The 27,555-nt window shown below is 42.4% G+C and overlaps 1 protein-coding gene across 3 annotated transcripts in view; it reads right to left on the bottom strand.

Annotated features, from left to right (window-relative positions):
* CDK6 (cyclin-dependent kinase 6) overlaps positions 1-26,417 on the bottom strand; it is a 261,972-nt gene extending 235,555 nt beyond the window's left edge. Inside the window, exons 1-2 of one of the 3 annotated variants that reach the window (XM_010839786.1) lie at positions 26,130-26,417; positions 24,305-24,897 (exon numbers count right to left, since the gene is read on the bottom strand). In XM_010839786.1, coding sequence (XP_010838088.1) covers positions 24,305-24,537 — 233 coding nt within the window. In that variant the 5' untranslated portion in view covers positions 24,538-24,897; positions 26,130-26,417. Of the gene's footprint in view, positions 1-24,304; positions 24,898-25,009; positions 25,626-26,129 lie in introns of those variants that run through there. The other 2 variants (XM_010839784.1, XM_010839785.1) reach the window with 2 other exon arrangements.
* Positions 26,418-27,555: the final 1,138 nt, after the last annotated feature.

Genomic DNA, 27,555 nt, shown 5'->3' with positions numbered 1-27,555 from the left:
TGTTTTCTGTAGGAGTTTTCACTTTTGCTTATTTGGAAGCAGTTAAAGGGCTAGAAATTCTTGCTATTTAGAAGCCTCTGTAAAGATGGAAATACATAAAGAAACATTTAACAATAAATATATGTGTCTTAAATACAACATTATTCTTGCTGTGATATAGGTATTACTTCGCTAAAAACCACTTTAATATTGTCCCAAAATCAAGTTTTAGAGAACTTTGTTTATAAACTCTATTATAAATAATAAAAATAGTTTGAAATATTTTTCATAATTTTAAACCAGCTGGTTGTTAACAAGGATAAACTCTCAACCAGGTCCTATTAACTAATGTAACAACACCTCAGGAAAACAGGTAGAAAATGTATTCTAAAATTTTTAAGGTTTTCTGAAATAGTTCATCTTCAGATGTCTTGATATTAATAACTTTGCATGTGTCCGTGTGTGCTCAGTCATGTCGGATGCTGCAACCCCATGGACTGAAGACTGCCAGGCTCCTCTGTCCATGGGATTTCTCAGTTAAGAATAGTGGAGTGGGTTGCCATTCCCTTCTCCAAGGGATTTTCCCAACCCAGGAATCGAACCCACGTCTCCTGCATAGGTGGGCGGATTCTTTACCACTGAGACACCTAGGAAGCCCAAGAATGACTTTAGGGTGTAACAATTTTGCTTAGTTCTAAATATAAAACTAATTAATAAAAACAATTCCTTTTCACTCACATAGTGGGTCTGTTGTGGACTATTCAGAAACTGATGAGGTGCCAATGAACAGATCTATGATTTCCCTCCCTCTCTTGGCCTCTTGGGTCACTAAACCTTTCCAAAGATCGAACTTAACAAATACACAGCAACTGTAGTTTGAACTTCACTTCCTTCCATTCCTGCCCCAGTTACTGGACTGAATACAAGTAATACAAAGACCAAATGAATGATAACATGGCTGCCTTCACTTGAGAAGTAAGGATATATTTATTTACAGCTCAGGGCCAAAGCTACTTCCAATTCAGAACAAAAAAGCATGTAAACCAGTGTAGAGACTAAGGGCTCACACCTAATACCCTAAATTCAGTAAAAACAGAAAGGAAGGCAAGATTTTTTTGATTTCAAAGTTTTGACAGTGAGGAAACCAAAGGTTCCCTGAAACCCTCAGCTGGGACCAAGGTCATTTGATATTATTAGCCGCAGCGAGGCTGCAGAGAGCAACCAGGAAGTGCTGAGTCATCCTGAGCCTGAGTGACACCTCGTCAGCACTTCTGGTGCCAGATTCAGAGGTGAGCCGACTTCCTTTGACCTCTAGCTCTTCCTCCCTTTGCTCACCGGCCTCGGGGATGGAAAACTGACTGCCATCAAGTGGAGCAGCATGAACCCTAACAAACAACACTATTGAACAGTCCCAATTCTATGGCCACTTGCCTCCACATACGTTATTAAAACAACTAGTTGAAAAAAAAAAAGTTTTTAATCTAAAAACATGGATATGTTATATATACAGCATTTAATATCTGTCATAATTAAGCAATTATACCTCTAGTTTCTGGTTATAAGAAGATAATCTTCTCCCAAAAATAAAGTCCAGCCTCTATAAGCATGCAGTATATGTCTGCTTCATTTCCCAAAGAGGCCTTTAGCCAAAAAGAGTCCTATGTCCAAATGATTTTTGCGTGACCAAAATACTTGGGGCTCAGTGGCAAAGAATCCACCTGCCAACACAGGAGATGCAAGAGATGCAGGTTCGATCCCTGGGTCAGGAAGATCCCCTGGAGGAGGGCATGGCGATCCACTCCAATACCCTTGCCTGGAGAATCCCATGGACAGAGGGGCCTGGTGGGCTACAGTCAATGGGGTCGGGAAGAGTAGGACACGACTGAGCAACTAAAACACTTTGTAGTACTACACAAAAACCCTAAGGGGAAATAACACCTGGAGTCAAGGTGACCTTGAACAGATCCTGCAGAAGTTAGGAGTCTGTTTCTTTACCTGCACAATGGGACTAACAATCCTCCCCTACCCTCTGTTACAGTAAGAATGAATCTACTAACAGCGCTTAAGAAGTAGACAACTGCCATACAAAAAGGAATAACACATTCTTTACCTATTTAAAAACAAACCAAAACAAAATAAGACCTTGGTCTCAGGCTAGTTTCTATACGTTTGTCAGAAACATTCAATAATTTCATTGCATTTCAACAGCTGGCACCCCAAACTGAGAAGCCACAGAAGATAAACCTGACACCTCCAACAGTAGTTCCTGGGCAATGTTCTGTATGTAGTACTGGGCAATGCAAAAGCATACTTTTAAAAAGGCAATTATATATGAGAAATATTATAACAATACTCTATTGAGAGAGAAAGTCTGAAGTTGATATTAAAGAATCAGTATTAAGCAGTTTCCTCCAGAATCTCCGTTAGGTCTCCAAATACCTCATTCATATTAAACCAACTTTTCCTCAATCATCAGTATTTTATTTCTCAAATGCTACTGAATGTTATACTTGTAGAATATGAACAAAACAAGAAAAGCAAGCATTACTTTTTGCAATATTTGATTGCACTGTAGTATATTATTCGGGTTTCCCCGATGGCTCAGTGGGTAAAGAATCTGCCTGCAATGCAGGAGACAGAGGAGACTGGGCTTTGATCCTTGGGTCAGGAAGAACCCCTAGAGGAGGAAATGGCAATCCACTCCAGTATTCTTGCCTGAAAAATCGCATGGATAGAAGCAGCTAGGCTATACTGGAACAAATAAGCTTTGTGAGCTAGCCAGGGTGGGGTTCAACTGCATTTACAAAGCTGTTTCCACCAAAATCCGTGAGCCCCCAAACCCCGGCTTAGCAGTGGCCTCTGGGCGGTCATCTTTGCAGTCCCTTTACCACCTTCATATGCTTTGATGATGCAGACATGCCTAAAGGGAGATTCACACTCTCCCTACTGCGTGTAAAAACAGAACTGGAAGACTGCACTGCTTCTTGGCCCTTGACTCTCAAAGGAAGAACAAGACTCGGGTGACTACAAGTCTTGAGATTAAAGGCAGAAATGACTCCAGCACTTGAAAATGGCAGAAGACGGAGAAGAACGCACAGTGACAACACAGCTCTGTCGAACAGCAAACATTTATTTGCTGTTGTTCAGTCACTCAGTCATGCCCCTTTGTGAGACATCTATTGGACAGTCCTTAGTATTAATACATCCACTCAATCATTTGGAGTGTTCTGTTTTTTTTTTTAAGGAGAGTGATTTTGTTCAGGAAATAAGAGACTGAACTCGATCAAGTCCTCTTCAAATTCTACTATTATGTGCATCTCTCTTTCTCTCAGAATGATTAAGTCTTGCAGGAATCTCTCAGGTCTGCCTAGTTTTCATGCAGACAGCAAGCCCCAGGCAAATATCATTGTGGTGGTGGTTTAGTTGCTCAGTTGGGTCCGACTCTTATGACCCTATACACTGTATCCCAGCAGGCTTCTCAGTCCATGGGATTCTCCAGGCAAGAATACTGGAGTGAGTTTGCCACTTCCTTCTCCAGGGGATCTTCCCGACCCAGGGATCAAACCCGCAGATATCCTATCAGATATTAATAGTAGCTTCAAGACATGAACTGTTTAATGATGCTTTTGAACTGTGGTGTTGGAGAAGACTCTTGAGAGTCCCTTGGACTGCAAGGAGATTCAACCAGTCCACTCTGAAGGAGATCGACCCTGGGATTTCTTTGGAAGGAATGATGCTAAAGCACAAACTCCAGTACTTTGGCCACCTCATGCGAAGACTTGACTCATTGGAAAAGACCCTGATGCTGGGAGGAATTGGGGGCAGGAGGAGAAGGGGACGACAGAGGATGAGACGGCTGGATGGCATCACCGACTCTATGGACGTGAGTCTGAGTGAACTCCAGGAGTTGGTGATGGACAGGGAGGCCTGGCGTGCTGCAGTTCATGGGGTCGCAAAGAGTGGGACACGACTGAGAGACTGAACTGATCTGAATGTAATTGTGTCTCCAAGGGCCCATGTGTACTCTGAAACTTATATTTAAAATGTCAGACTCTAACTTTTAAATGTAAGATGCCCACATAGTATCTTTCCCCCAAAGACTATATATTACTGAACTGTGGTTCATAAATTTGTTCATGGTTTACCTGATAGACATTAAGCCCCTGCTCGAGCATTTTCAATAACATCTATGAAGTTGATGCCAACCCACAATCTGCAGAATATATTTTCAACTGTCACACTAGCCAGGTGATCAGATGTTCTATCTCAGAATCGAAGGACGCACGTGTGAGATAACTGCCTAGGGCTGGAGCTGCAGGCTTCTGACGGGGAGTAATTTTCTTCCATGAAAGCCACAGGTAAATTCCAAACCTTGGTCTGCATTTTTGCTGTTGTTTAGACTCTCAGTTGTATCCATGGTCTGAACACTTCTTTGGCCATTCCCTATAGTGGCCAAGAAAGCATATGCCATTCACAGTCATTTATGATTTGGGGTTTTATTTCCATATAAAAACGAGGTAATTTTTAAGGATTTAAAAGTCCTTTGGATCGTGTTAGGGTAGTAATTTATCCCTGCCAGAATTAGTGTACTGGAATTCTTAAGTAAATAACCGTGAAGAGGAGATGGAGGTGAAAACCATGGTTGTAGAAAATTTGGGAGAGAAGAGAAGCAATCCTATGTAACACTGCTTGCCTTAAGAAGAGAGAGAGAAAAAAAATTGCACCAGAGCTTTCTCCATTTGAGCAGTCGGTTTTGTTCCCTGACTAGGCTCCCCACATATCTAAGTGCACTGAGTACATTCCCAACTCCGACTGCCAAGTTAAAATGAAAACGTTCTCAGTCTAGAAATGATTGAGGTGGTTTTCTTTAATCAAATTAGAGCGGCCAAATGTTCCTTTCAAAGGTAACTGTCTACTCTGCAGCTGTATGCAAACTACCACATCAAATGAGAGAGGGGGAAAAAAAAATAGCGATAGAATTGTGTCCTTACAGTACAGTGCTGGAGGCAAGGGTGGAGAAACAAAAGCCTGAGTACAGCGAAGAATTACACTCACAGTGAGCTTCCAGAAATATGCTGACTTCACAAACTGCGAAAAACTTACTGAAACTTCCAGTGTATAATTAATTATTTTGGGGAGGAGAGAAACACGGTGGGGGAAATTCCCCCTTAAAAACTGCTAAGCAGCAATAGATACCTTGAGTCATTTACCCTAGTGACCAAAGCCTCAATGAGAAACATTAAACAACTTCACAGACACAAAAATCTCATAGACCTTGCTTTTTCACTTCCTGCCTCCATCAAAAAACACACTACAGTGAGTAATCTGGAGTATCCAACAAGCTTCAGTCAAGCTCATAATGATTCATTTAAATGCAAAATAGATTCTTTTAAATCATCAAGACATGGGAAATTCCTGCAAAGAAATTAATTCGTCTTGAGTTTTATTTTTCTCAGTTTGTTTCTCATAAGAAAAACCAGTTGGTTAAAAATCAATATGACATCAAACTAGTTATTGCATGATATGGGCTTTATACTGCCTGTTGGCTTCAGGGAGGAATACGGCATGAAAATCTAGAATGATGATGGATTTAGATAGCCAGATGAGACAGGTAATGGAAGAAAGATGATGTTCTTTCTACATTTATCACTCCTTTCTAGATGATTAATTACACTGTCCTCCAAATTAGGGAGTGCAACAATAAACAGCCATACTAGCTACCCAGTTTTTTTTTTTTTTTTTTTTTTTTTTTAATGGGTATTTAGGGCTATAAGAAAGCAAGAGGGCTGACTTATCCACCTGACACAAACAACTAGGAATTGAACAAACATATGAAACCACCGTTTTCAGATACTGGAGTACAGGAAGCACAGGACTGTGATCCCGGAGACTAGGGAAACAAATCAGGTGCCCTGGACCACCCTGCCTTTACGCCTGGAGGCAGTTTCCAAACCATGGGCACAGGCAAGAGAAACATCCCATGAGGTGCATCGTCTGGATTGAGCAGGTTGAAATCAGAGCTGAGAAGACAAGGCAGCTAAAGTGACTAAAATCCGTGAGACAGAGAACTGAAGAAAAAACTACCTAGAAAAAGAGCTTCCGAAATCTACAAGGGATCTCCTGAGTCCTTGCCTAAATCTGCGCCTGAGGCCAAGCGAAAAACTGCTTCTGAGAAAGAACAATTACCAGGAAGCTGTAAACTGAAAGATTCCTAGAGCTCACACAAAGCAAGAAATCTTTCTAGTTCCCACTAACCAGAAGAGTGGAGACCACAAAAGGGTAACGTGGCCTTAGTGGCGGGCCTTACCTAGCCCTCAAGTAAAGTCTACAGCAGAGCAGCTCCCCTCCTCCTTTTGTTGTTGTTGTTCAGTCGCTAAGTTGTGTCCCACTCTTTGCAACCCCATGGACTACATTTTCCAAAAACTAAAAGTAAGCCTTGGAAGGATCAAACTCAACTGCAAGTAACTTACTGACCCTCAGAACAAAAGTTCAGCATTCTTCAAAAGAATGGAACAAAATCAAGCAGTCAACAATGAAATATTCATAATGTTTGGCATTCAATAAAAAAGTATCAGACATGCATACATATAGGAGAAAAATCAGTCAATAGGAATAGACCCAGAAATAACACAGATTATGGAATAGCAGACAAAGAGCAACTATTATAAAAGTTCTTAAAGATTTAAAGGAAAACATGAACACATGAGAGGAAAATGGGAAATATTTTTTAAAGAGTCAAATAGAACAAGTACCAAGATACACTTTATCTACATTTATTAACACGTCTTAATCAATTTAAAAAGGATAAAATCATATAGCATTGTTCTCTGATCACAACAGAATTTAATTAGACAGGCATTTGAAAAATTCTGTATATATCTGGAAACTTAAAAACACAGATCTAAATAACCCACAAGTCAAAAATTCATCACCAAAACAGGGCTAAAATATTTTGTATCACACGAAAATGGAATCACACTATGTCAATATTTGTGGGAAGCAAATAAAACAACATAAATGCTCATATTAGAAGAGAAGAAAATTCTGAAAACAATGAACAAGGCTACTATTTCAAGAAGCTAAAAAATAAGAACAAATTAAACTCAAAGTAAGTAGGAAAAGGAAATAAAACTAAAAGTAAATATCAGTGGAATAGACAATAGACAAATTACAAAGAAAATTAATGAAGCCAAAAACTGGTTTATCAATAGAGTTAACAAAAATCTACCTGTATTATCAAGAAAAACAGGGAGAACATACAAATTACTAACATCAGAAATGAAAGGGGAAGACATCACTACAGATTCTAGACATTAAAAAGATAAGAAAATAAAAGAATCCATGCCAGTAAACCCCAAAGGCTAGATGAAACATACAATTCCTTGAAAAACAAGTTACAAAGTGATTCAACCTATATGGCTCCATGTCCACTACAGAAATAAAATCTGAAGTTAAAAGCCGTCCCATGAGGAAAATCCTTGGCTCAGATGACGTCATTGGTAAGTTCTGTTAACTATGTAAGAAGATAATACTAACGTTACATGAAGTCTTTCAGAGGAGCTAGAAGCACTTAGAAAACTCACTATATGATAACAGGATTACCTCCAAACCAACACCTGAGACGTTATTTAAGAAAGAAAATTAGATAACAATATCCTTCATGAACACAGTTGCAAAAATTCTTAGCAAAATTTCAGCAGACAAAATTGCAAAAGCAACTTTCAAAAAGAAGAAGAAAATAGTTGGAAAACTTACACTACCTGATTTCAGGACTTACTATAAGACTGCTGCTAAGTCACTTCAGTCGTGTCCAACTCTGTGCGATCCCATAGACAGCAGCCCACCAGGCTCCCCCGTCCCTGAGATTCTCCAGGCAAGAACACTGGAGTGGGTTGCCAGTAATCAAAACATCATGGCACTGGCGAAAGTATAAATATATAAATCAATGGAACAGAGCAGAGAGTCCACAAATGGACCTAAATTTATATGGTCAACTCATTTGTGATCAAAGTGCCAAGGTAATTCAAAATGAAGAAGGCGTGGTCTTTTTTAACAAATGGCGCTAGAACAGATGGATAATCCATACAAGAAAAAAATTAAACCAGACTCTTCCCTCAAGCCACACACAGATTTAACCTGAATGTACCACAGACTTGACATAAAAGCAATAACTATAAAATTCTAGAAGAAAACAAGAAAAAATCTATGTGCCTTTGGGGTAAGCAAAGATAGGATACTAAAAAAAACAAAATCCATCAAAGAAAAAAATTATAAACGTTGGAAAAATCAAAATGTCCTCTTTGACAGACACCATTAAGAAAATGAAAAGGCAAGCCGGAGACCTGGAGAAAATATCTGCAACACACACACCTGACAAAAGAGTGTTCCACAATACATAAAAAACTCACAATACAATCGGATCATCCAGTTTTTTAGTGGTCAAAATATTTGAATAGATAGTTCCCAAAAGAAGCTAAGAGAATGACCAATAAGCAAATGAAAAGATGGTCAATAATATTAGTCATCAGGTAAATGCAAATTAAAACCACAATGTAGTATCAGTTCGCACTCAACATAGAATGGTTAACAGTAAAAGGATTGACAATACCAAATGTTGAGTAGAAAGCAAATCAAGTGGAACCTTTATACACTGCTGGTGGAAATACAAAATGGTACAACCAGTTTGGAAAAGTTTGGTAGTTTCTTTGAAAATTAAACATATTAATACATTTGCCATACAAGTCAGCAGACCACTTCTAGATACTCGGTTTTAGTCACTAAGTTGTGTCCAACTCTTGCAACCTCCTGAACTGTGGCCTGCCAGGCTCCTCTGTTCATGGGATTCTCCAGGCAAGAATACTGGAGTGGGTTGCCATTTCCTTCTCCAGGGGATTTATCCAGACCCAGGAATCAAACCCGGGCCTTCTGCATTGCAGCAAATTCTTTACCGACTGAGCTACGAGGGAGGCGCTCTAGATATTTACTCAAATGAAACGAAAGCATGTGTCATATCCACACAAAGACCTGTACACGAATGTTCATAGCAGCATGATTCATAATAACTGCAAACTGGAAGCAACACAATTAACCATCAACAGGTGAGTGAATAAATAACGCAAATTACGGCAAATTCATATGAGAAAGAATGTACTACTAATACAGTCAACATAAATGAACCTCAAAAATACCTGTGCAAGTCAGATATCAAAAAACACAATACTGTTTGATACCATGTATGAAACTCTAGAAAGGACAAATAGAATCTATAATGACAAAAAGACGATTAGGGTTGCCAGGGGTTCAGGTAGAGGAAGGAGACTGAATGCAAAGGGGCCTAAGGGAACTTCTGGAGTAATGGAAATGTCTTAGATCTTGACTCTGATGGTAGTTTATATGAGAGTATAAACTTGTCAGACTTTATTAAAAAACACACTCAAAATGGATGTCTTTTACTGTTTGTAAATTATATCTCAATAAACTTGATTTTTTGAAAAAAAGCAAAATAATATCCAAATACTGAAGTGAAGTGATAGTCGCTCAGTCGTGTCCAACTCTGTGCAACCCATAGACTGGAGCCTGCCAGGCTCCTCTGTCCATGGGATTCTCCAGGCAAGAATACTGGAGTGGGCTGCTATTCCCTCCTACAGGGGAGCTTCCCGATCCAGAGACTAAACCCGGGACTCCTGCAATGCAGGTGAATTCTTTACCGTCTGAACCACCAGGGAAGCCCATCCAAATACTACTCAGCATTTAAGGAATCCAGCAACAGGGAAAACAAAAAAGTTAGGAACAAAATACTGACTAAAACAGATAATATGGAGAACTTTTTCAAAATTTAGAGCAATTCACAGACATAGTACAACTATAAAACCAGAATAGAATGTTTATTAAAAAAAAAAAAACAAGCAAAGAACAACAACAAAAAAGATAGTTTGAGGTTAAAAATATAACTGCGCAAAGAGTAAATTCAATAGATGTTTGGAAAATAGCACAGATTTCTTTAGAATAAAGCAAAACAAGCCCAAAGGAAAGAAAATAATTAGAAAGTAGAGGAAAAGATGGTAAGAAACATAAAGGCCAATCTGTAAAACTGAACCTTAAGAGACTTAGAAGTCCCAATTGAAAGACTGAATATCTGACGAACAAGAGGGATTCATGAAGAAAGAACAGAACAAATAGGAAAAAGTAACTTTTAAAAACAAAATAAATATGCACAGAAAGATCTCAAGGAATGCCCAGCAAATTCGACTTAAAAAAGCACCACACCCAGTCACATATTTCTGAAGAACACATCCTAGCAGCTTTCAGAGAAAAAAAAAAAAGTCACTAAAAACTAATTAGAAAATCATATCAGTAGATGATTTTTTATTAGTAACATTGAATACAGAGAAAGCAATGTTTTGTGGCAAAAATTGTTCATCCTAGATTTCTACAATCAAGTCATAATCAATTGCGAGAGACAATAAAGATGTTTTCAAACAGGTGAGGATTCAGAAAAGTGTATCTCTCATACACAGTTTCTTAGGGAGTTTCTCACAAACCTACACTAGCAAAAGAAGGGTGTGAACCACTGAAGAGGAAGAGTCAGGATGCAGGAATGAGTAGCTCCAAGTCAGAGGAGCAGTGAAAAAGTCCCAGGAAGACAACGGTTCATCAATCCAAGTAAATAACCAGTTCTCAGTAAACCAAAACTTCAGAGAAACTTCAGGAAATCGGGCAATTCAATAGAAATAGATGATATGATGAAATGATTGAAAAGAAAACATTCTGGCTGTGATAAAGGCAAATAGTGTAAGAAAAATAAAAAGGCAATCATAAACTCCAGGAAAAACAAAGTCATGGTCTGAAAAAGCAGTACACTAAAATAGGTGTAATTTTTTTAAAGTGATGTAGAATAAGAAAAGAGAATCCAGATGTCTGTATTTAAGAAAGAAGGACTCTCTCAGCCTCACAGGGTTTTAACATTGGACCTATACCTGAGGTTGCAAAACAGAATGCAAATATTTAACAACTTTAGCAAAGTAGCTGATGGAAGTTGTGAGGAAAAGTTAGGGAAATAAAGAATTCCTCTCTTACTAAATGTAGACTCAAGAGACACTGCCAAAAGAGAAAGAACAAAAAAAATTATGTTTAAAGATATTATTTTAAATCATCATAAAAAATAAAAATGTCCCTATCAAACCAAAGAGGAAGGAGATTAACAAGGAGTAGTACTGATGAGCTAAATCTTCATCTTTCAGAATAGGAAGTCAATAGTTATTACCTGAAGTTTAGATATTAAGAAATAGAGCATAGCATATTATCTAGATTCACAGAGGAACAACCAGAAGCACCAAACACAGAATTAAAAGAAGTTGTATCTGGGTACTGGGCACAGGGATAGTTGGGACAGGAGCCTTGCTTTTTTATCATATACTCTGCTATAGTAATCACCAAGCATGTATGTCATGATTATCAAGGGGGGAGGCACAAATTCTTTAATACTTTCTAGTAAGAGATGGTGGGCTGCCGTCTATGGGGTCGCACAGAGTTGGACACGACTGAAGCGACTTAGCAGCAGCAGCAGCAGCAGCAGCAGCAGGAAGAGATGGTAGATGTGCCCTCCCCTGAATCTGTGGGGCTTTGAACTCACTTGTAACCAACAGAATGTGGCAGAAGTAACCCCACCTGTTCCTAAGGACACTGACTGGCTTGTGGAGCCATGCAGGGCCACAGGAGTCCAGTTACTCTGCAGCCTTGACGCTGAGAGGAAGCTCAGGATACATGGAGTGCATGCTTTGGTCCACAGGCCCCCTGCTCAGGTCTTAGCGTATGTCAACCAGCCTGAGTGAACACTAGACTTGTGAATGAAGACATCCTCTCAAAATGAATCAACTCCCTAGCAGCTGTGTCATCACAGGGCATCACTCAGACATCACAGGGCAGAGATCCTACTCTCACTGTGCTGTTTCCCAACCACCCAATCCTTGAGCCTAAGAAAAAGGTTGTCTCCAGCCCCTAAATTCTGGGGTAACTGACTACACAGCCATATTAATCAGAACAACGTCTTTAAGAGAAAACATAATTACTTTAAGTTAAAAACTACAAATAACCCCCTTGGTATCCTACTTCAGTTACAAGTCCTTGCAATGTATCTGACAGCAGCAGGCTGGGAACACCGCACGCTTTCACTCTATACTCTAGTCTATTCCACACCATTCCATTCCTCCCCTTCTCCTTCCTCTTCCGCTTTTTCCTCCTTTTTCTTTTCATCATTACTATTAGCCACAACCAAGTAAGGTCAGATCCCTTGGGTGATCACAGTCAATCGATCTAAGCAGAGAAGAAAGGTGTTTGGAGCAGCAGCAATGCCAAACAGCAGTACTGGGCCAAGGTTCACGGTGAGACGGGCCTGCGATAAGCACAGCTGTAGGGGCTTACACCAGGACTTTACAGCTCACGCCAGACTCTTCAGGAAACTGATTGTCAATCCTCTCTATAAAATTTCATGACCGGGAGAATCGGAAACTATATCCTAAAATTCCCACCAAAATATCTAAATCAACTCTGCCACAAATCATATGACCATTTAAAATATCAGTTAATACTGTTTATGTAAAATTATGTTCATAACTGAATGAAAATATCAGTGGAAAAATTAGTTTAAGAGGGAATATATCTTAGTGTCCAGTCTACTTGCTAATTACTAAATTATTCAATAACTCCTAATTACTGTCATAATCCAATTTACTAATATAATTATTAGACTATATAACCTTAAGAGTTTTAAATGCAATACTAATGAGTGAATAGAAAAATAACACAGCTGCTGAATTTGGTGTTAATTTACACTTTTACTGTCATAAAAACTCCTGTAAAAGAGTAATCTTTGCTCACTGCTTAGCTCTTCAGTAAGTCACTCAACAAGTATTTATGTGCCAGATACTGTTCTAGACACTAGGGATAAAAGCAGTGAACAAAAGGGGCAAAAATTCATGTCTTCATGGAGCTTATGTTCTAATGCGAAGCATACATTCTATATTAATTCATGCATTACTTCAAGACATGTGCATGCTAGGCATGATGGACAATGCAATATGGCTAAAATAAGGTGAAGGTGAAGTCACTCCGTCGTGTCCAACTCTCTGCGACCCCGTGGACTGTAGCCCACAAGGCTTCTCGGTCCATGGGATTCTCCAGGCAAGAATACTGCAGTGGTTTACCATTTCCTTCTCCAGGGGGTCTTCCCGACCCAGGGATCGAACCGGAGTCTCCTGCATTGGAGGCAGACGCTTTAACCTCTGAGCCACCAGGAAAGCCCTGGCTAAAATAAGGTACCCAAGAAAAAGGAATCAGACAACTATGCCATTGTATCATTATGGAATTAAAAAGCATGATAGCCTGAGTTTACTTATTCAACAAACACTGGTTATGGTCTTTCTAAACGTACCAGAACTTTAGGCTTCACTAGGTTTCAAAGCTTGAACTCTTAAGAAAATTCAGATTTACGTAAGCATTGCCAGATTCTGTCACTATTTTACATCTCCACCATACCGTATCTCTCACTTCTACCTCAACTTAGCTCACCTTCTGCCATGTTCTTCCCTCCTTTTAATGAGTCTGTGGTCCTTTCAGTTCATAAGGTACATCTCTTAACCATTCTCTGTTGGCCTAATGATGGTTTCACCTCTCAACTTTATCACCTAAGATGGGGAAAAAATTATACCATTTTTCATAAACAAAGATGCTACTCCTGACTCATCTCAAAAGTCCTATTTTTCTCGCATCAGGAATGGGTACCACCAAATCAACCAAGCTTTTTTATAGTTCTCCTGGAGACCAACTCTCCCGTCTAAGTCAACCTTTTGCTCTTTGCAAAACTAACTGGTGTAGTTGAGGACCCAAGAGGCACCATCAATCCTACACGCTAGCCTAATGAGCTTTTGGTTAGAGAAATTACCACTGATTAAATCTCATGGGCTTAAAGGAATTTGTAACAACTAGCAGGATGTCTCAACTTTTCATTTCATCTTAATATGTAAGAGGTATGTTATTTCAAAGGAGGGATGCTGTCCCTGTTCTTTAAGGGGACTTCCATAACTTAAATGTACTTCAGTCCTGATCAGCAACAGGAGTCCTTTCCAGCCCAATCTCTAAATCTTGTCTCTGGGTTTCTTATGGCTCAACAAGAAAACATCCCGTTTTTATCCAAGGCTATTTAATAGCTCCTTTAAGTGATTCTACATGGTTGGAATGTAGACGACATCATCTAAAACTCCCAACTTGAAACCACTCAGCTAGCTTCCTGGTTTCCACCAAAAAGTTTTAAAATATATTGGTCAGAGCCAATAGCCTAACATTTAAAATGCAAAGACATATTCTGTTTTTCTTGTTCTGTTGGTGAATAGGGCTAAGAGTTAATGTTTCCAACTTTACACATTCATACCTTACCTTCTAAAAAGAAAACATTAGGAAAAATACATGTTTTACACTAATTTTTAGGAATACCTAAAACAGAAATTATGAGATTACTTAACAAAGAAAGCAAAATAAAAAAGAGACTTCATTAGAGATTAGTGTCCCTGAAAGAGAACTACCTCTTTTCTGTGGATAGATCTTAATGACTTAAACACAGAGTATAAGGAACGAAATTTAAAATGTCCTAAGGTGGTCATGCCTTAAGAGGAGCCTTGGAAAATTCCAGTGTGTGCCATAAAAAGGAATAATTCTGTTTGAGATTTTGAAATAAAAAGAGAAAGAACAAATAATTCCATTCCTCCTTGAGTTAAATTGAACAGTGAACTAAAGTAGATAGCACCACGCTTCCAAAAGTTCTGACAACGTGTTCCTGGGGGTGCTGTGTCCTCAGACCTGCCGACAATAAACCCATTAAAGGACAGGATATTGGGGAAAGGTGATTCCCTGGCGGTCAGTGGTAAAGAACCTGCCTGCCAGTACAGGAGACGTAAGGGACAAGGGTTCGATCCCTTGGTCGGGAGGATCCCCTGGGGGAGGAAATGGCAAACCACTCCAGTATTTTTGCCTGGAGAATCCCATGGACAGAGGAGCCTGGCGTGCTACCACAGGGTTGCAAAGAGTCAGACACAACTGAATGACTTAGCACACAGAAAGATTTCACTTAATTCCATTCCTCCGAAGAGTTCTTCCAGCACAGAAAGCCACATTAGTGGTAAAAAGAAAAGTAAAAGAATTCAAGCAATTAAAATGTATTCAGAGTAACTTACATTCTTATATTTAAAAATGTGCAAATCATTTTCAACTTTTACTGAATGTGTGCACATTTCCTGATGTTAATGTCTTCTCTATAGTATGTAAATTAAGCCCAAGACTGTTAACCATGGGAACTACTTAAATTTTAAAATTCACTTGACTATAAACTATATATGCTGGAGTGAAAAAAATGAAAATTCCTCTTTTCAATATTTATTATTCCCAGGAAACCAAATAAGTATAACCCAATATACAGATCTATTTTCCCTCTTTATTTGACACTCCTTTGTATTAACATTCCTGTGATGGAAATAACCCATATGATCCCTTACTTAATACCTACACCCCCTTTTCATTATTTCATTCATTTGTTCATTCATTCATTTTATTTCCACTGGATGTAGAATGTAAATGGACGTGACCCAATACACACTTTCTGCCTCAAGGAGCTCACCACTGGGGTGTGGAAAGTTAAAAGGGTCAGAAACAGTGGGAGGAGGGGAGATTGGTATTATACCTTACATAATAAGCATAATAATATACAGGGCAGACAGACATATACTAAGCACCATAAAGGAGGGCTGAGGTTGTTAAGATTCAAAGGAAGCAGAAATTTTATCCAAATGAAGGTATTAAGGACACACACAAGTCAGGAAGCACATGACTAACGGAGGAGAAACAGGGTCTGAAACACATGAAGACAGAATCTGGAGGGTGGAAAATTCTCCCAACCCTCCGACGTATAAAATTTTAAGTGAAGAAACTGGTTTTCATCAGTGTTTGCTCAAAATGGAAATTCACCCGTGTCACAGATAACTTTGATAATTCAACATATGCAATCGTGAACATTGTGCACTAATTTTTTCTTTTAGGATAAGAAAGGTGTGAAATCGAACTTATCAGAATTCCTTTGTTTGTAAGGCACAACCCAACAGCAATACTACAAACAATAAAGAGGACGGTATGTACCCTCCCCCCAAAAAACAGTGGCATTAGAGCTTGGTTCTGAAGGATGCATACACAGTATTTCAACAGGTGCCGGCAGGTGGTACAGGGAGGAGAGCATACCCTGAGACCAGCTCCCATTAAACACAGCGGGCGCGGCAAGGAGCCCAGGGAGAGGAAATGGACTAGTCAATATTAGTGTAGGATGCAAGCAGGGAACGCGCACAAAGAATACAAGAAAATCCCATCAAAGTTGAAGCTAGGACTAAAGATGAAAAAAACAGACAGTCACAGGGAAAATTTTAAATATCAGTAAAGTATTTGAGTGTTCTTACTAAATAGCTTGGCGTACAGATACAGTCAAAACCAATAATCTGCCAGCATGTAGCTTGAGATATCAGTCACTTCAGCATGGGGTCTCTTTGCGACCCCATGGACTGTGGCCCTCCAAGCTCCTCTGTCCATGCGATTCTCCAGGCAAGAGTACTGGAGTGGGTTGCCATGCCCTCCTCCAGGGGATCTTCCCAACCCAGCGATCAAACCAGTGTCTGCTGCATCTCCTGCACTGCAGGCAGATTGTTTACCACTGAGCCACCAAGGAAGTCCTACTAATGTTACATGCAACTCTAAAACGATGAAAAGTTCTCATGTGAGGGGCTTATAATTTAATTTACTCTACTTCATTCAGGACACATATTGGGCAACTAACAGTATGGACCCTGTTATTTATGGATATAAAAGATACAGCCGACCCTTGTCTTCAAGTCAGCAAACATAAAAGCATTAAACTGAAAATACTTTTCTCATTCAAGGGAATGTTTTCTGATACGCAATGCCCATCGGTCATCCTGTTCTGTTAACACTAGATATAAACCTGTTTTTGAGCCTTAGTTATCCTCAGTTTGTATCTACAACTCATGTAAGTGAGGAATAAAGTAACTGATAAAAAATCAGGCAATTTTTTAATGCATTTACACAACAGTTCCTACACAGGTCAAAGAGGGTTGAATCAAGTTAAATCTAAAACCCTTTTCAATGAAAAAAAACTCCTGTACTGTGATTCTAATTCTACTGAACTAAAATCCTTTAGGAAGGCTAAATAGGACTCAGTAATTAAAATGCTACTTGAATGACAAAGTAAGTAGCTGTCCAAATTCAGGTAAACTACTAACTGTTTAATACTGATTCCATCCTAAATGGGCTTCCAGGCGACTGCTGTGTGCGCAAACATACAGATTCCTGCCACATGCTTTAAGCTGCCTTTATTTTGTGATACATAACATACAATGGATTATTATTCAGCCATAAAAAGGAACGAATCTGAGTTGGCTGCACTGAGGTGGATAAGCCTAGAGTCTGTTATACAGAGTGAACTAAGTCAGAAAGAGAAAAACAAATATCATATATTAATGCATATACATGGAATCTAGGAAAAGCGTACTGATGAACCTCTTTGCAGGGCAGGAACAGAGAGGCAGATGTAGGAATGGGCTCGCGGGCACAGCGAGGTAAGGCGAGGGGGCAGTGCGCTGACAGAGTAGCACTGACACGTATCATTCCCACGGGCAACACAGGCAGCTGGCGGGAAGCACCTACACGGCACAGGGAGCTCAGCTGAGAGCTCTGTGATGACCTGAAGGGGTGGGCTGGGGGTGGGAAGAGGGCTCAAGAGGAAGGGAATATACGGATACTTACGGCTGATTCAAGCTGCTGTATGGCAGAAACTAACACAACACTGTGAAGCAATTATTGTCCGATTAAAAATAATATTAAAAAAAAATGTTCTTGGGATTTTTCTTGTGGTCCAGTGGCTAAGACTCCAAGCTCTCAAGACAGGGGGGCCCAGGTTTGATCCCTTCTCAGGGAACTGGATCTCACATGCTGATAAATAATATGTGTGTGTGCATATATATATATATATATTTTTTTTTTTTTTAAAGGTGCCTTTATTTCACCTTAATGGGGAGCAGTTACATAAGTAGTTGGTAAAACAAAATCAAGCATGGCAACACACAGGTGACACTCAGAACAACTGCCCAGCAGCTCTTACAAAACTCCTCCCTCTGACTGCTCACCCGCCTGCCCCAGTAGACTTGGCATCTATAGATCACCAATCAAATGGTAACCTTTATGTAGGCAGGCTTGTCACCAACCACCTGTGTCTATTTTCCATGCGCCTGGAAAAGGCCCCACTTCCAAACACTACCTTCTTGTACTCCCACTCCTCCTGTGCCCAGATTTCATCTCTGCTGTGGTCTAGAACACCAGGAAGCTCATGATTAATTTCCCTCCTAAGAAAACTGAGGAGGACTCCTCTGGGGGGTCCAGTGGTTAAGAATTCACCTATCAATGCAAGGGACACAGGTTCGATCCCTGGTCCAGGAAGATTCCATATGCCACAGAGCAACTTAAGCCTGTGCGCCGTAACTCCTGAGTTGGTGCTCTAGAGCCCCTGAGCTGTAACTCCGGGAACCCACATGCCTAGAGCCTGGGCGCCCCAAGAGAAGCCACTGCAGTGAGAAGCCTGCATACAACAACCAGAGAGAAGTTCCCACTCGGAAACTAGAGAAAGCCTGAGCGCAGCGATCAAGATCCAGCGCAGACAAAAACAAATCAATAAACCTTAAAAAAGAAGACTGAGAAGCTTATCTGAGCCTCATGAGAACTAGAAATGGTGTGATTAGTTCAAGAAGCACGGGCAACACATATTTACTTAGGTGTCTAGAAGTTGCTATCCTACCTAATTTTCAAGTATTATAGTGTTTATTTCACTAACTGGGAATTAGATGCCAGGGCCACATTATGAAATAGTTCATAAGCATTTAGATTTTTTTTAACTGTTCTTTGTCTCAAATGAATTTAGTATTATTACTTACTTAACTACATTATTTACCTCTATTTTTACTTAACTATAGCTATTTAAATGATCATAGTTATTACCCAATTTCCTTAAAAGCAGAATGTAATGGATAATCACACTTTTTTACAGATTTACTTCAGTAAGGCATACTGCAAGAATTCAGGAATTTCCCGAGTTGATATGTCATTTATTCCTGGCAAACCATCACCTTTGTCTACATATAGTTCATTTTTTTCCAAACTAGAAATGTACTCACTGGAGTTAACTCTTCCTTCAAACGAAAGAAATTATTTTAAAATTGCTACTGAGATTTTAGAGTACGTCAACAAATTTCAAATGGCATGGCAGGCAAGATGCTTACCTCTGGACTTTAGTTTATCTATAGTACCAAAGGGCTGAAAGGCCTCCAAAGTGTCTTCCAATCCTACTATTAATGAGTTTCCCATCACACAGAGTATTGGATGTTTTATTCTTAAAAAACATTCTTAGGAAATCATTAATAGTGAGACATGATTTTTTTTTAAGATAATTTATTTTTTTTAATTTTATTTTTAATTGGGAGGCTAATTGCTTTACAAGTTATGTTGGTTTCTGCCATACAACAATGTGAATCAGCTATTAAGTATATATATGTGTGTGTGTGTGTATATACACCCTTCCTCTTGAGCCTTCTTCCCAACCCTCATCCCTCTCAGTCGTCACAGATGGCCAGGTCGTGCTCCCTGTGTTATATAGCAACTTCCCACTAGCTATCTGTTTTACACGGGGTAATATATATGTTTCAATGCTACTCTCTCCTCCCTAAAGGTAATTTACTTTTAATAAGGAGTCTGTTTTCACAGATATCCACTTACCTTTGTTCTAAACATAGGAAAATACCCTAAAAGATACTCAAGTTTAAACAAGTCTTCCTCTTAAGAGCTACTTCCTCATTGATAGAGAAATTCTAATAGTTCCATAGTGATAACAGTTGTGTGAAAAGGATACAGCGCAATCCATGGCAACAATTCAGCACTACCAAGTTCTTCTGCGGCAACAAGGAATGGAAGAACATCACTATGAAAATGTGTATTTACTAAAGTTCAATAACTTGGGAACTTCTCAAGGAGCTCTCAGAGAATGAAAGACAAAGCCTACTTTTCACATAAAAACACATTTTAAATTCGTGCTTCTCCTGCCTTCCCTGAAACAAGTCCTAATAAATATATTATTCACCCACAAAATAACAGTTTATTCAGAAGGATTCCCATAAACTAACCCACCAGAGGATTCATGTTTATGCAGCAACCAATCATGTATCTTTCTACTCTGTTAATAGGTTTTCCCAGAGAAATCACATTTTTATTCTTTTTATGATATTACTGAGATCATTAAAAAGAGGAAATGGGAAAACTCTCCTTGAATAATAATCGGTGAGCTATATGCATTTTTCCTGGTTTTCTTAAAGCAGTGATTAAATTTGTTAATAGTGATAATTTAACATATTCAGACATCACCAGTTTATTCACTGAAATACTGAGAGTTTTAGATTACTGAACTAGTACTTGAACTTGAATTACTTCTCCTGCTACCCTAACAAATTTCACCCCCGGAGACAACACTGATAACACTAACCAGTATCTCTGTAATGACATGATATTCATGTCTCCAGGTTACGGTGACCATACTATTCCTTCAAAACCAGGGAGAATTATTATTTAAAATCCCCTTGGTTTTTAAACAGTAAGTCCTTCCTAAATCCTTGTTGAGTAAGTGGAGCTCAGGTGTTCATATCTATCAATTGCACACCAATGTTGTCTTATACAGATCTCTGTGTATGTCCCTAAAGTGAAATTTAATCCCGCCAAAGCATTTGATTCTGATTAGTGTTTCAGTTATCTAATTATTCAATCAGCAAATTCACAGTAACCAAATTATCACAAATATTAGCTGCTCTAAAAAAAAAAAAAAAAGGTTAGGTGAGATATAGCAAAAAGTCAATGGAAATAAAGAGAAATGAATTATTAAAAAGATCTAAGAATTGTTCATCCCATGACAAGGTTAAGTTCTGTAAATGTAGAGACTTTTTCAACTTGTTCACTGATGTATCCCCAGCTTCTAATAGTGTCTGGCAAATACTGGGCCCTTGATAAATATTTGGTGAATGGATAGATTGCTGATAAAACATGTTATTTTATCCACTCTGCATACTTAGTTCAGAAGGTAAAACAGGATTCATTTGTGGAATGCAGAAGCTCTAATATAGGTTCATACTGAAGTCTGATTCTGGCGAAGGCTCCCAGATTTGGAATTACTAACTGTAAAATACAAATAAATTTATATCCCAGACACTGACTGGCTGATCAAGCCTGGGCCGGGGATACATCAAGCCACAGGTAAGCAAGAATTTCAAGTCATTATCCCTGAGTCCCAGAGCCAGCAACAAGGCAGCTTTTCAGGCAAATCCATCAAATATCTCAAACTTTTGAAAAACTAATGTGTTTATTATGCGTCTTCAAGCTTTGAGGCTTAACTATCTGTGGGAAGGGCCTATAATTATGATCAATTACTTGTGACTTGAAGGCATTTATACAGGCACCTATCTGCCCTTTTAAGAAACCTTTAAAGAACCAGCCACAGGACTGTAAAATGGATCCTCTGGGGCAACAATAAATCACAAGTTTGGGGGCCCAATTCTGACAACTCTCCCTTAGAAGGAAAGAATTTGTCACCTGTCCTTGATTTCCTAATCCTGCCTGAACAATTATCGCCATCATCTAAAATGTGAATTCCTAGTCAAGCTCAGCAAGTCATGGGGACCAGTAATTGCCCCAGGCAGAAGCAGAAGGGAAGAAACAGGAAGGAAACAAATGGAATGGAGATCTGCAGCTCGTGAGGATGACATCATCGATGATTTTCGCAAGTGTCATTGAACTTCATGGCATATGACTGATGGTTTTTTCTGACAAACTATAGGCTCATTATATTCCGAGTAGCTTAATGGTTCCGGAGCTTGTAACGTCTAGGCTTGAGTATGATTCGTCCCTACAGGAAAGGACAGGTGAGCTAATGCCTTACTGGGAACTTCTACCAAGGCAAGCCCCCTGTCCGTCCCTCCCCACCCCCCCATCCCCACCGTCAATCTTCTTGAACACAAATAATACTTGGACATCTGAAGCGCTCTTAAATTTACAAACTGTTCATATATACACTATCTCAGTTTCTCCTCACGATTCTTAAGAGGTAGATGTCATCTTTACCACTTAACATGTGAAATAGTTTTAGAAAATGATGCCTTTGTCTTCCAACATATCAGTACAATTTCGACTTATCAATGCAATCTCCTAAAATTTCTCAGTACAGAATCCAAGACATGTGGCTTGGTTAGAAATGTGTAAAGACACACCAAGCTCAAGAAGATAAATCAAGAGAATAAGTTGGATTTGCCGGCACAAGGGCAAAAACAACTTCCCTCTGTTATGAGAGTAAACTGTGCTTTAGGGAAAGGACGGTGTTACATAGGGGTGCCTCCGGAATACCTCGACGATTGGAAGGCCATGATTTTATTCATATACATGATAATCATCCTTAACTGGACACTATCCATAGGTAACAGACAAAATAAAACAAGAATTTTGGACTTAAATTCTAACGGTGGAATTCACCCTTTGGGAAGTGACTGGGTGGTTCCGCTAGGAAGATAACTAAGTTACAGGGGACAAATGTACCCTTCGCTTTCCTCTCCAGTATCACAAAGACGACCCAAAAGGGTTTCTGTTGTTTTTTCAACAACAACAAAAAAATACACAGGTTATAAAAACCTACTGCTTTTATATATAATCTCATCTTCCTAAATCACTGATTCTTTCAGTCCCTCTCTTCGCTATTGGCTGAAACAGAGGTATATTGGTTCCAAGTTTTACAGCCATTTATTACCTTGTTTGTGTAGTTACGATTCTTTGCTGCCTTCTAGCCTGAGTCCTAACTGTGGCAGGAACAAAGTACCATACAAGTCATCCGGCCTGGGATGAGAGGAGACAAGTCGAAACCTCCCAGGAAGACTCTGTAGACACATGGGCTTCCTGAGTCTATAGAGGGCTTGGTATTTCAAAGGTCAGTCTTGGGTCTCTCCACTTTGGTGACTAATGTTAAATTGTTTGACTTTTCACAAAAATATTTAGCTATGCTTATTTACATAATCTCGTCCACAGCACACATACAGTAGTAGATATATATCTGTTGAAAAGAGCCCCTCGACGGATAAGGAGACAGGAAGAAGACCTCAAGACCTCCTTTTTCCAACTTATTATCTTAGACGTTGGTTGAGAAAGGTAAAATCACACCCTAATTTGTAGAAGTTTCCGGGCATTCCTTTTCAGCTTAAAACTATGCACCTCTGTTTAAAAAAGAAAAGGATGACACACCACACAATGTCAAACACACAATGGGGAAATTCCAGGATCACTAAGAAAACACCATTATCCAAAGTCACACACACTTTGGTTTAATACTGGTTCCCACACAAGAAACGCGGTAAAAACTGCTGCCTCCCCACCCGGCAGCACAGCCCACCCAGGAAAATCCTGGGCAGGACGTTTAGAATCTAAATATTTCATAACCTGGACTGACTGACTGGAGAAGAAGCCTAAGGACTATGCTCTCTTAGACACACAAAATAATACAAACAGGTAACATATTTGGAAGACATTTTTAAAAGGACACAAACTGGGCGTTGGCACTGAAGTCCTTCATCAGGCATCCTTATCAATATGCAATGTTAGCGAAAAGAAACTGTAGGTGTAATTGACAAAATTATTCTCAAGTGTTTCTGCACTTCCAAACCTCATTTATACTAGGCTATGGCAGAAGACTTTTCTTCCTACTAATTACCACCATACCGTTACCTCTCATTCATTCTCTCAAAAACTCCCCTAATGGCCAAGGAAACTACACGGGTGGGCTGGGGGTGCGGGGTGGGGGGCGCCCGTCTCAGGTTGCCTTGTTCTAGCCCCTAAAAGACATCCATCTTTCAGGACCTCTTTCAGGACGAACCGGAGAAAAACACTTAGAACTGGCACAGCAGCGAGGAAGGCTGCGCAGGTCATATTTTCTGACTGGTCTTTTTGCTCGCTGTCTGGCAAGATCACCAGCTCTGGCTCGTGGCTCTGTCGACAAAACTCACTCTCACTCAGTAAGGTCGACGGATGGCGCCATGCCTCCCCCGCCGTCCCCCCCCCCTCCTGCACGCGCAGCATCTTCGTGGGGCCGGGGATCCCAGCCCCTCCCCCAGCGCACTGCCCCCGACGGCACGGGCGCCGATCCACCGCTCACCTGACCACGTTGGGGTGCTCGAAGGTCTCCAGGTGCCTCAGCACCGCCACCTCGCGGATGGTGGAGAGCGGCATGCCCTCCTCGCCAGTCTGCACTCGCACGCGCTTCAGCGCCACGAAACGGCCTCCGTTCTTCAGGTCCCGGGCCTTGAACACCTTCCCGTAGGCGCCCTCCCCGATCTCCGCCACGCACTCATACTGCTGGTCGGCACGGCTCAGGCCGTCCTTCTCCATGCCGCCCGGCGCGGTGCCGCTGGGGCGGGCGGGGGGCGCGCTCGGCTCGCTGGTGGCCGCCGCTCGCCTCCTCCCGGGCTCCCTCGGGCCCCGGAGTTCGGTCTCGCTTTCTCTCTCACCCCCCGCCGACTACCGCGCCCGGGCGCTCGGACTCTCGCGGCCGCCGGGGCTGGATGGAGCGACCTCCCCGCGGGCGGGCGCAACCCTGGTGCCGCCGCTGCGAAACTCCGCCTGCTGAGTCGCCGAGGAGCGAGCCGATCCCTCCTCTTCCCTCCCCGAAGCGCAGTCCTCTGCAGACACCGAGGCGATTACATAGTCTCAGTCTCAGCCCGGGCGCGTCTCAGTCCACGGTCATTCCACCTAAAAGAGGAGACGGGAGGACAAGAAAAAAGTGTAATTAGACATCCCAGGCGCCTTCTCCGGGGTTCCTACAGGGACCCCTCCTCCTCCTTTACGCAGCCCCCATCGCTACCCTCTGCGAGCTCCTGCCCTCTCCCAGGCCGCTTAATCCTTCCTGGTTCCTCCGAGAAAAACGAAGTTACTTTTCTTTCCCTGCAGAGCTGGAGCCGTCTTCGCGCGGAGAGGTTGCAGGGGCCCCTCTGGGATGAGCGCAGGGCGCGGGACGCAGTGGAACGAGAGGGGGCGTGCCAAGCAGCCCAGAGTGTGCCGGGAGCGCGGGGGAGGGGAGGCGCCGGGCACGTCAATGTCACGGCTTAATATTTCCCTGTATCATTGTGTTGCGCTGCTACCCTCCCTGCCTACGGGGCCTGGACGTCAGGGGACAGGGGCTCCATGGGTGCCGTGGGGGCGTTCTGGGGTCTTGCGCAGCCTGGTGTGGAGAGACCTCGGGTCCGCCCGAGTGCGGCCGTAGAATGTGGGTGGGGGCTCCCAGGACCTTTGTAACCCGATGCTGGGAGTGTGCGAGAAGGGGTGGTCAGACATCTGCTCGGAAATTGCTTCCTTTCTTTCTACTTTCAGTTTTTCTACGAGGAGACATTTAAAAACGACACACAAATGGTCTTTTTAAGGTAAAAGAGTCTGGGTTGGAAACGGAATCCTTCCTCTGACTTGGGAAGACCTCCCTGGTGGAAACCCATCAGATCCGAGAGGGCGGGAGCTCCCGCTACTCGGGAGTGGGTGAGAGATGCCTCCCCCCGCGGTGTGGCGGCGGGGGCGGGAGGGGGGGCGGGTGAAGTCGCCTACCGAACCCTAAGAATGGGATAAAGAGGTGCTCGCCGCACTTCAGCTTGTCGTCTCCTTGGAGAACAACTTCAGAAGCAAGGCGGCATAATCGTGACTCGCCTTTAATTTTTCAACCGATTGCAACCTGAGCAAAACTCAGCCTCCCCTTAAAAAGGGTAAGGGTGGGGGGAGTAAAAGCTGAGCCTCCAGGGGAAAGCGAAAAGGGGTTGCGCCCCCGCGGCCAGGACTCGCGAACCTTTCCCCACTACCCGGGTTGTTCCCTAAGTAGGCAGCAGAGGTGGTTGCTCCACTCCCCTTTCAGCTTAAGGTCGGGTCCGAATAGCAGTCAGTGACCCCCGGAGCCCACCCCCAACACACACAACAAAACAGGGAAGGGGGGGGGGTCGCACCCTTCTTTCCCATTCAAACTGCAATCCAGGACCCAGGGGACCTCCGCTCCACCAACGCTGTGGCCTCCGCCGGACATTCACCGCTCCGACTGCGTGTCCGAAATTCCCGGAGCTCCTCGGAATTACCTGCCCCGCAACCTCTGGCTCTCTCGCCTTCCGCCAGGAATTAAAGATACAGACTGCGCGACCCCCGCGGTCTGCGGGCGGAGGGGACCGCGGAGAGCACCGGGCCCCTCACATTCTCTCCATTCAAAATTCTCCTTAAAAGGTGAAGGCTAGTCCTGGGGGCGGGGGGAGGGCGAGGAACGAGCCCCCGAGCCGAGGAACCAGCGGTCGGAGCCAGGCCGAGGGCCACACAGGTAGCGGAGGAGCCGCGGCGAGCCGCGCCGCCCGCCCCTCCCGCGGGCCCCCTCCCCGCCCCAGTCCTGCCCGCCGCCCGGCGGCGAGGAAGCGGCGGGGACGTCCACCCCCGCAGGGAGCTGCGCCCGCGCCCCCGCTGGGCCCCGCACCGCCCGCTCCGGCTCTCCCCGCCTTGCTCCCCGGACTGTCGGCTCCGGCGGAGAGAAACGGCAGCAGCCGTGCCTCCCCCCTGTCCCCCGCCCCGTCCACTTTTTTTGTTGTTGTTGTTGCTTTCCCACGCTGGCTGAATGTGACTTGACCCCATTTCAAAAAAGTTTGACAGAGTGCTTCAACATTTCCGCATTCCTCCGCGACTACAAAGGCTGCAGCCGCCTCCTTCTGCTTTCTGTCTCTGCTCTCTGTCTTCACACTCAATGAAATCCTTCATGTGCCTCTCCCGAAGCCTGCCAAGCACCGCAAGGGTCGCCACCACCGCGGCGACCTGAGGCCGCCCCGGGGACCACGACTCCCGCGTGTACACACACGCAGATGCGCCCACGTGCACACTGACGGATGCGGGGCTCGGGCCCGGAGGTGTTCACCCATGGGGCGTGCGTTTTAACGATATTTTAAATTAGGAAAGTAAACTAGGAAACTAAAGCAAGCGTCCATCCTTGCGGGGGGACTCCCAGCTTGGGCACTGGCCGCCGGCGTGCACTCCTCTCTTAAGTGCAGAACACGCCCGTGGGGGCTGCCAGCAAAAAGTCTGCGTTAACATTTATCTCGCGGTGGGGAAGGTGGAGCTCACACCCACACCTCGGCGAGATGGAGGGGGAGCTTTCGTGGGGAAATAAATACAAGGTACCGAAACACATTCTCTCCCGCGTGAGGTCCCCAAAAGCAGTGCATTTTAAACCCTGAATGTAAATTGCTCGGTGAGTTTCCCAGTGGAGCCTAAGTTCCGTTTGAAAGACTGGAGAAGAAGTGTTTGTGTGGGTGTTTGTGCGCAAGACTGTGTGCGAGCAGGCACAGGAGCTCGGCGTTGGGGGGAGTCCCTCGTGTGGGATGTTCCCCTCTAGTCAGATTA

This window comes from Bison bison, unplaced genomic scaffold, assembly GCF_000754665.1.
Source record: "Bison bison bison isolate TAMUID 2011002044 unplaced genomic scaffold, Bison_UMD1.0 scf7180017864134, whole genome shotgun sequence".
NCBI lineage: Eukaryota > Metazoa > Chordata > Mammalia > Artiodactyla > Bovidae > Bison > Bison bison.
This window is presented reverse-complemented; position numbering and strand designations above follow the sequence as displayed.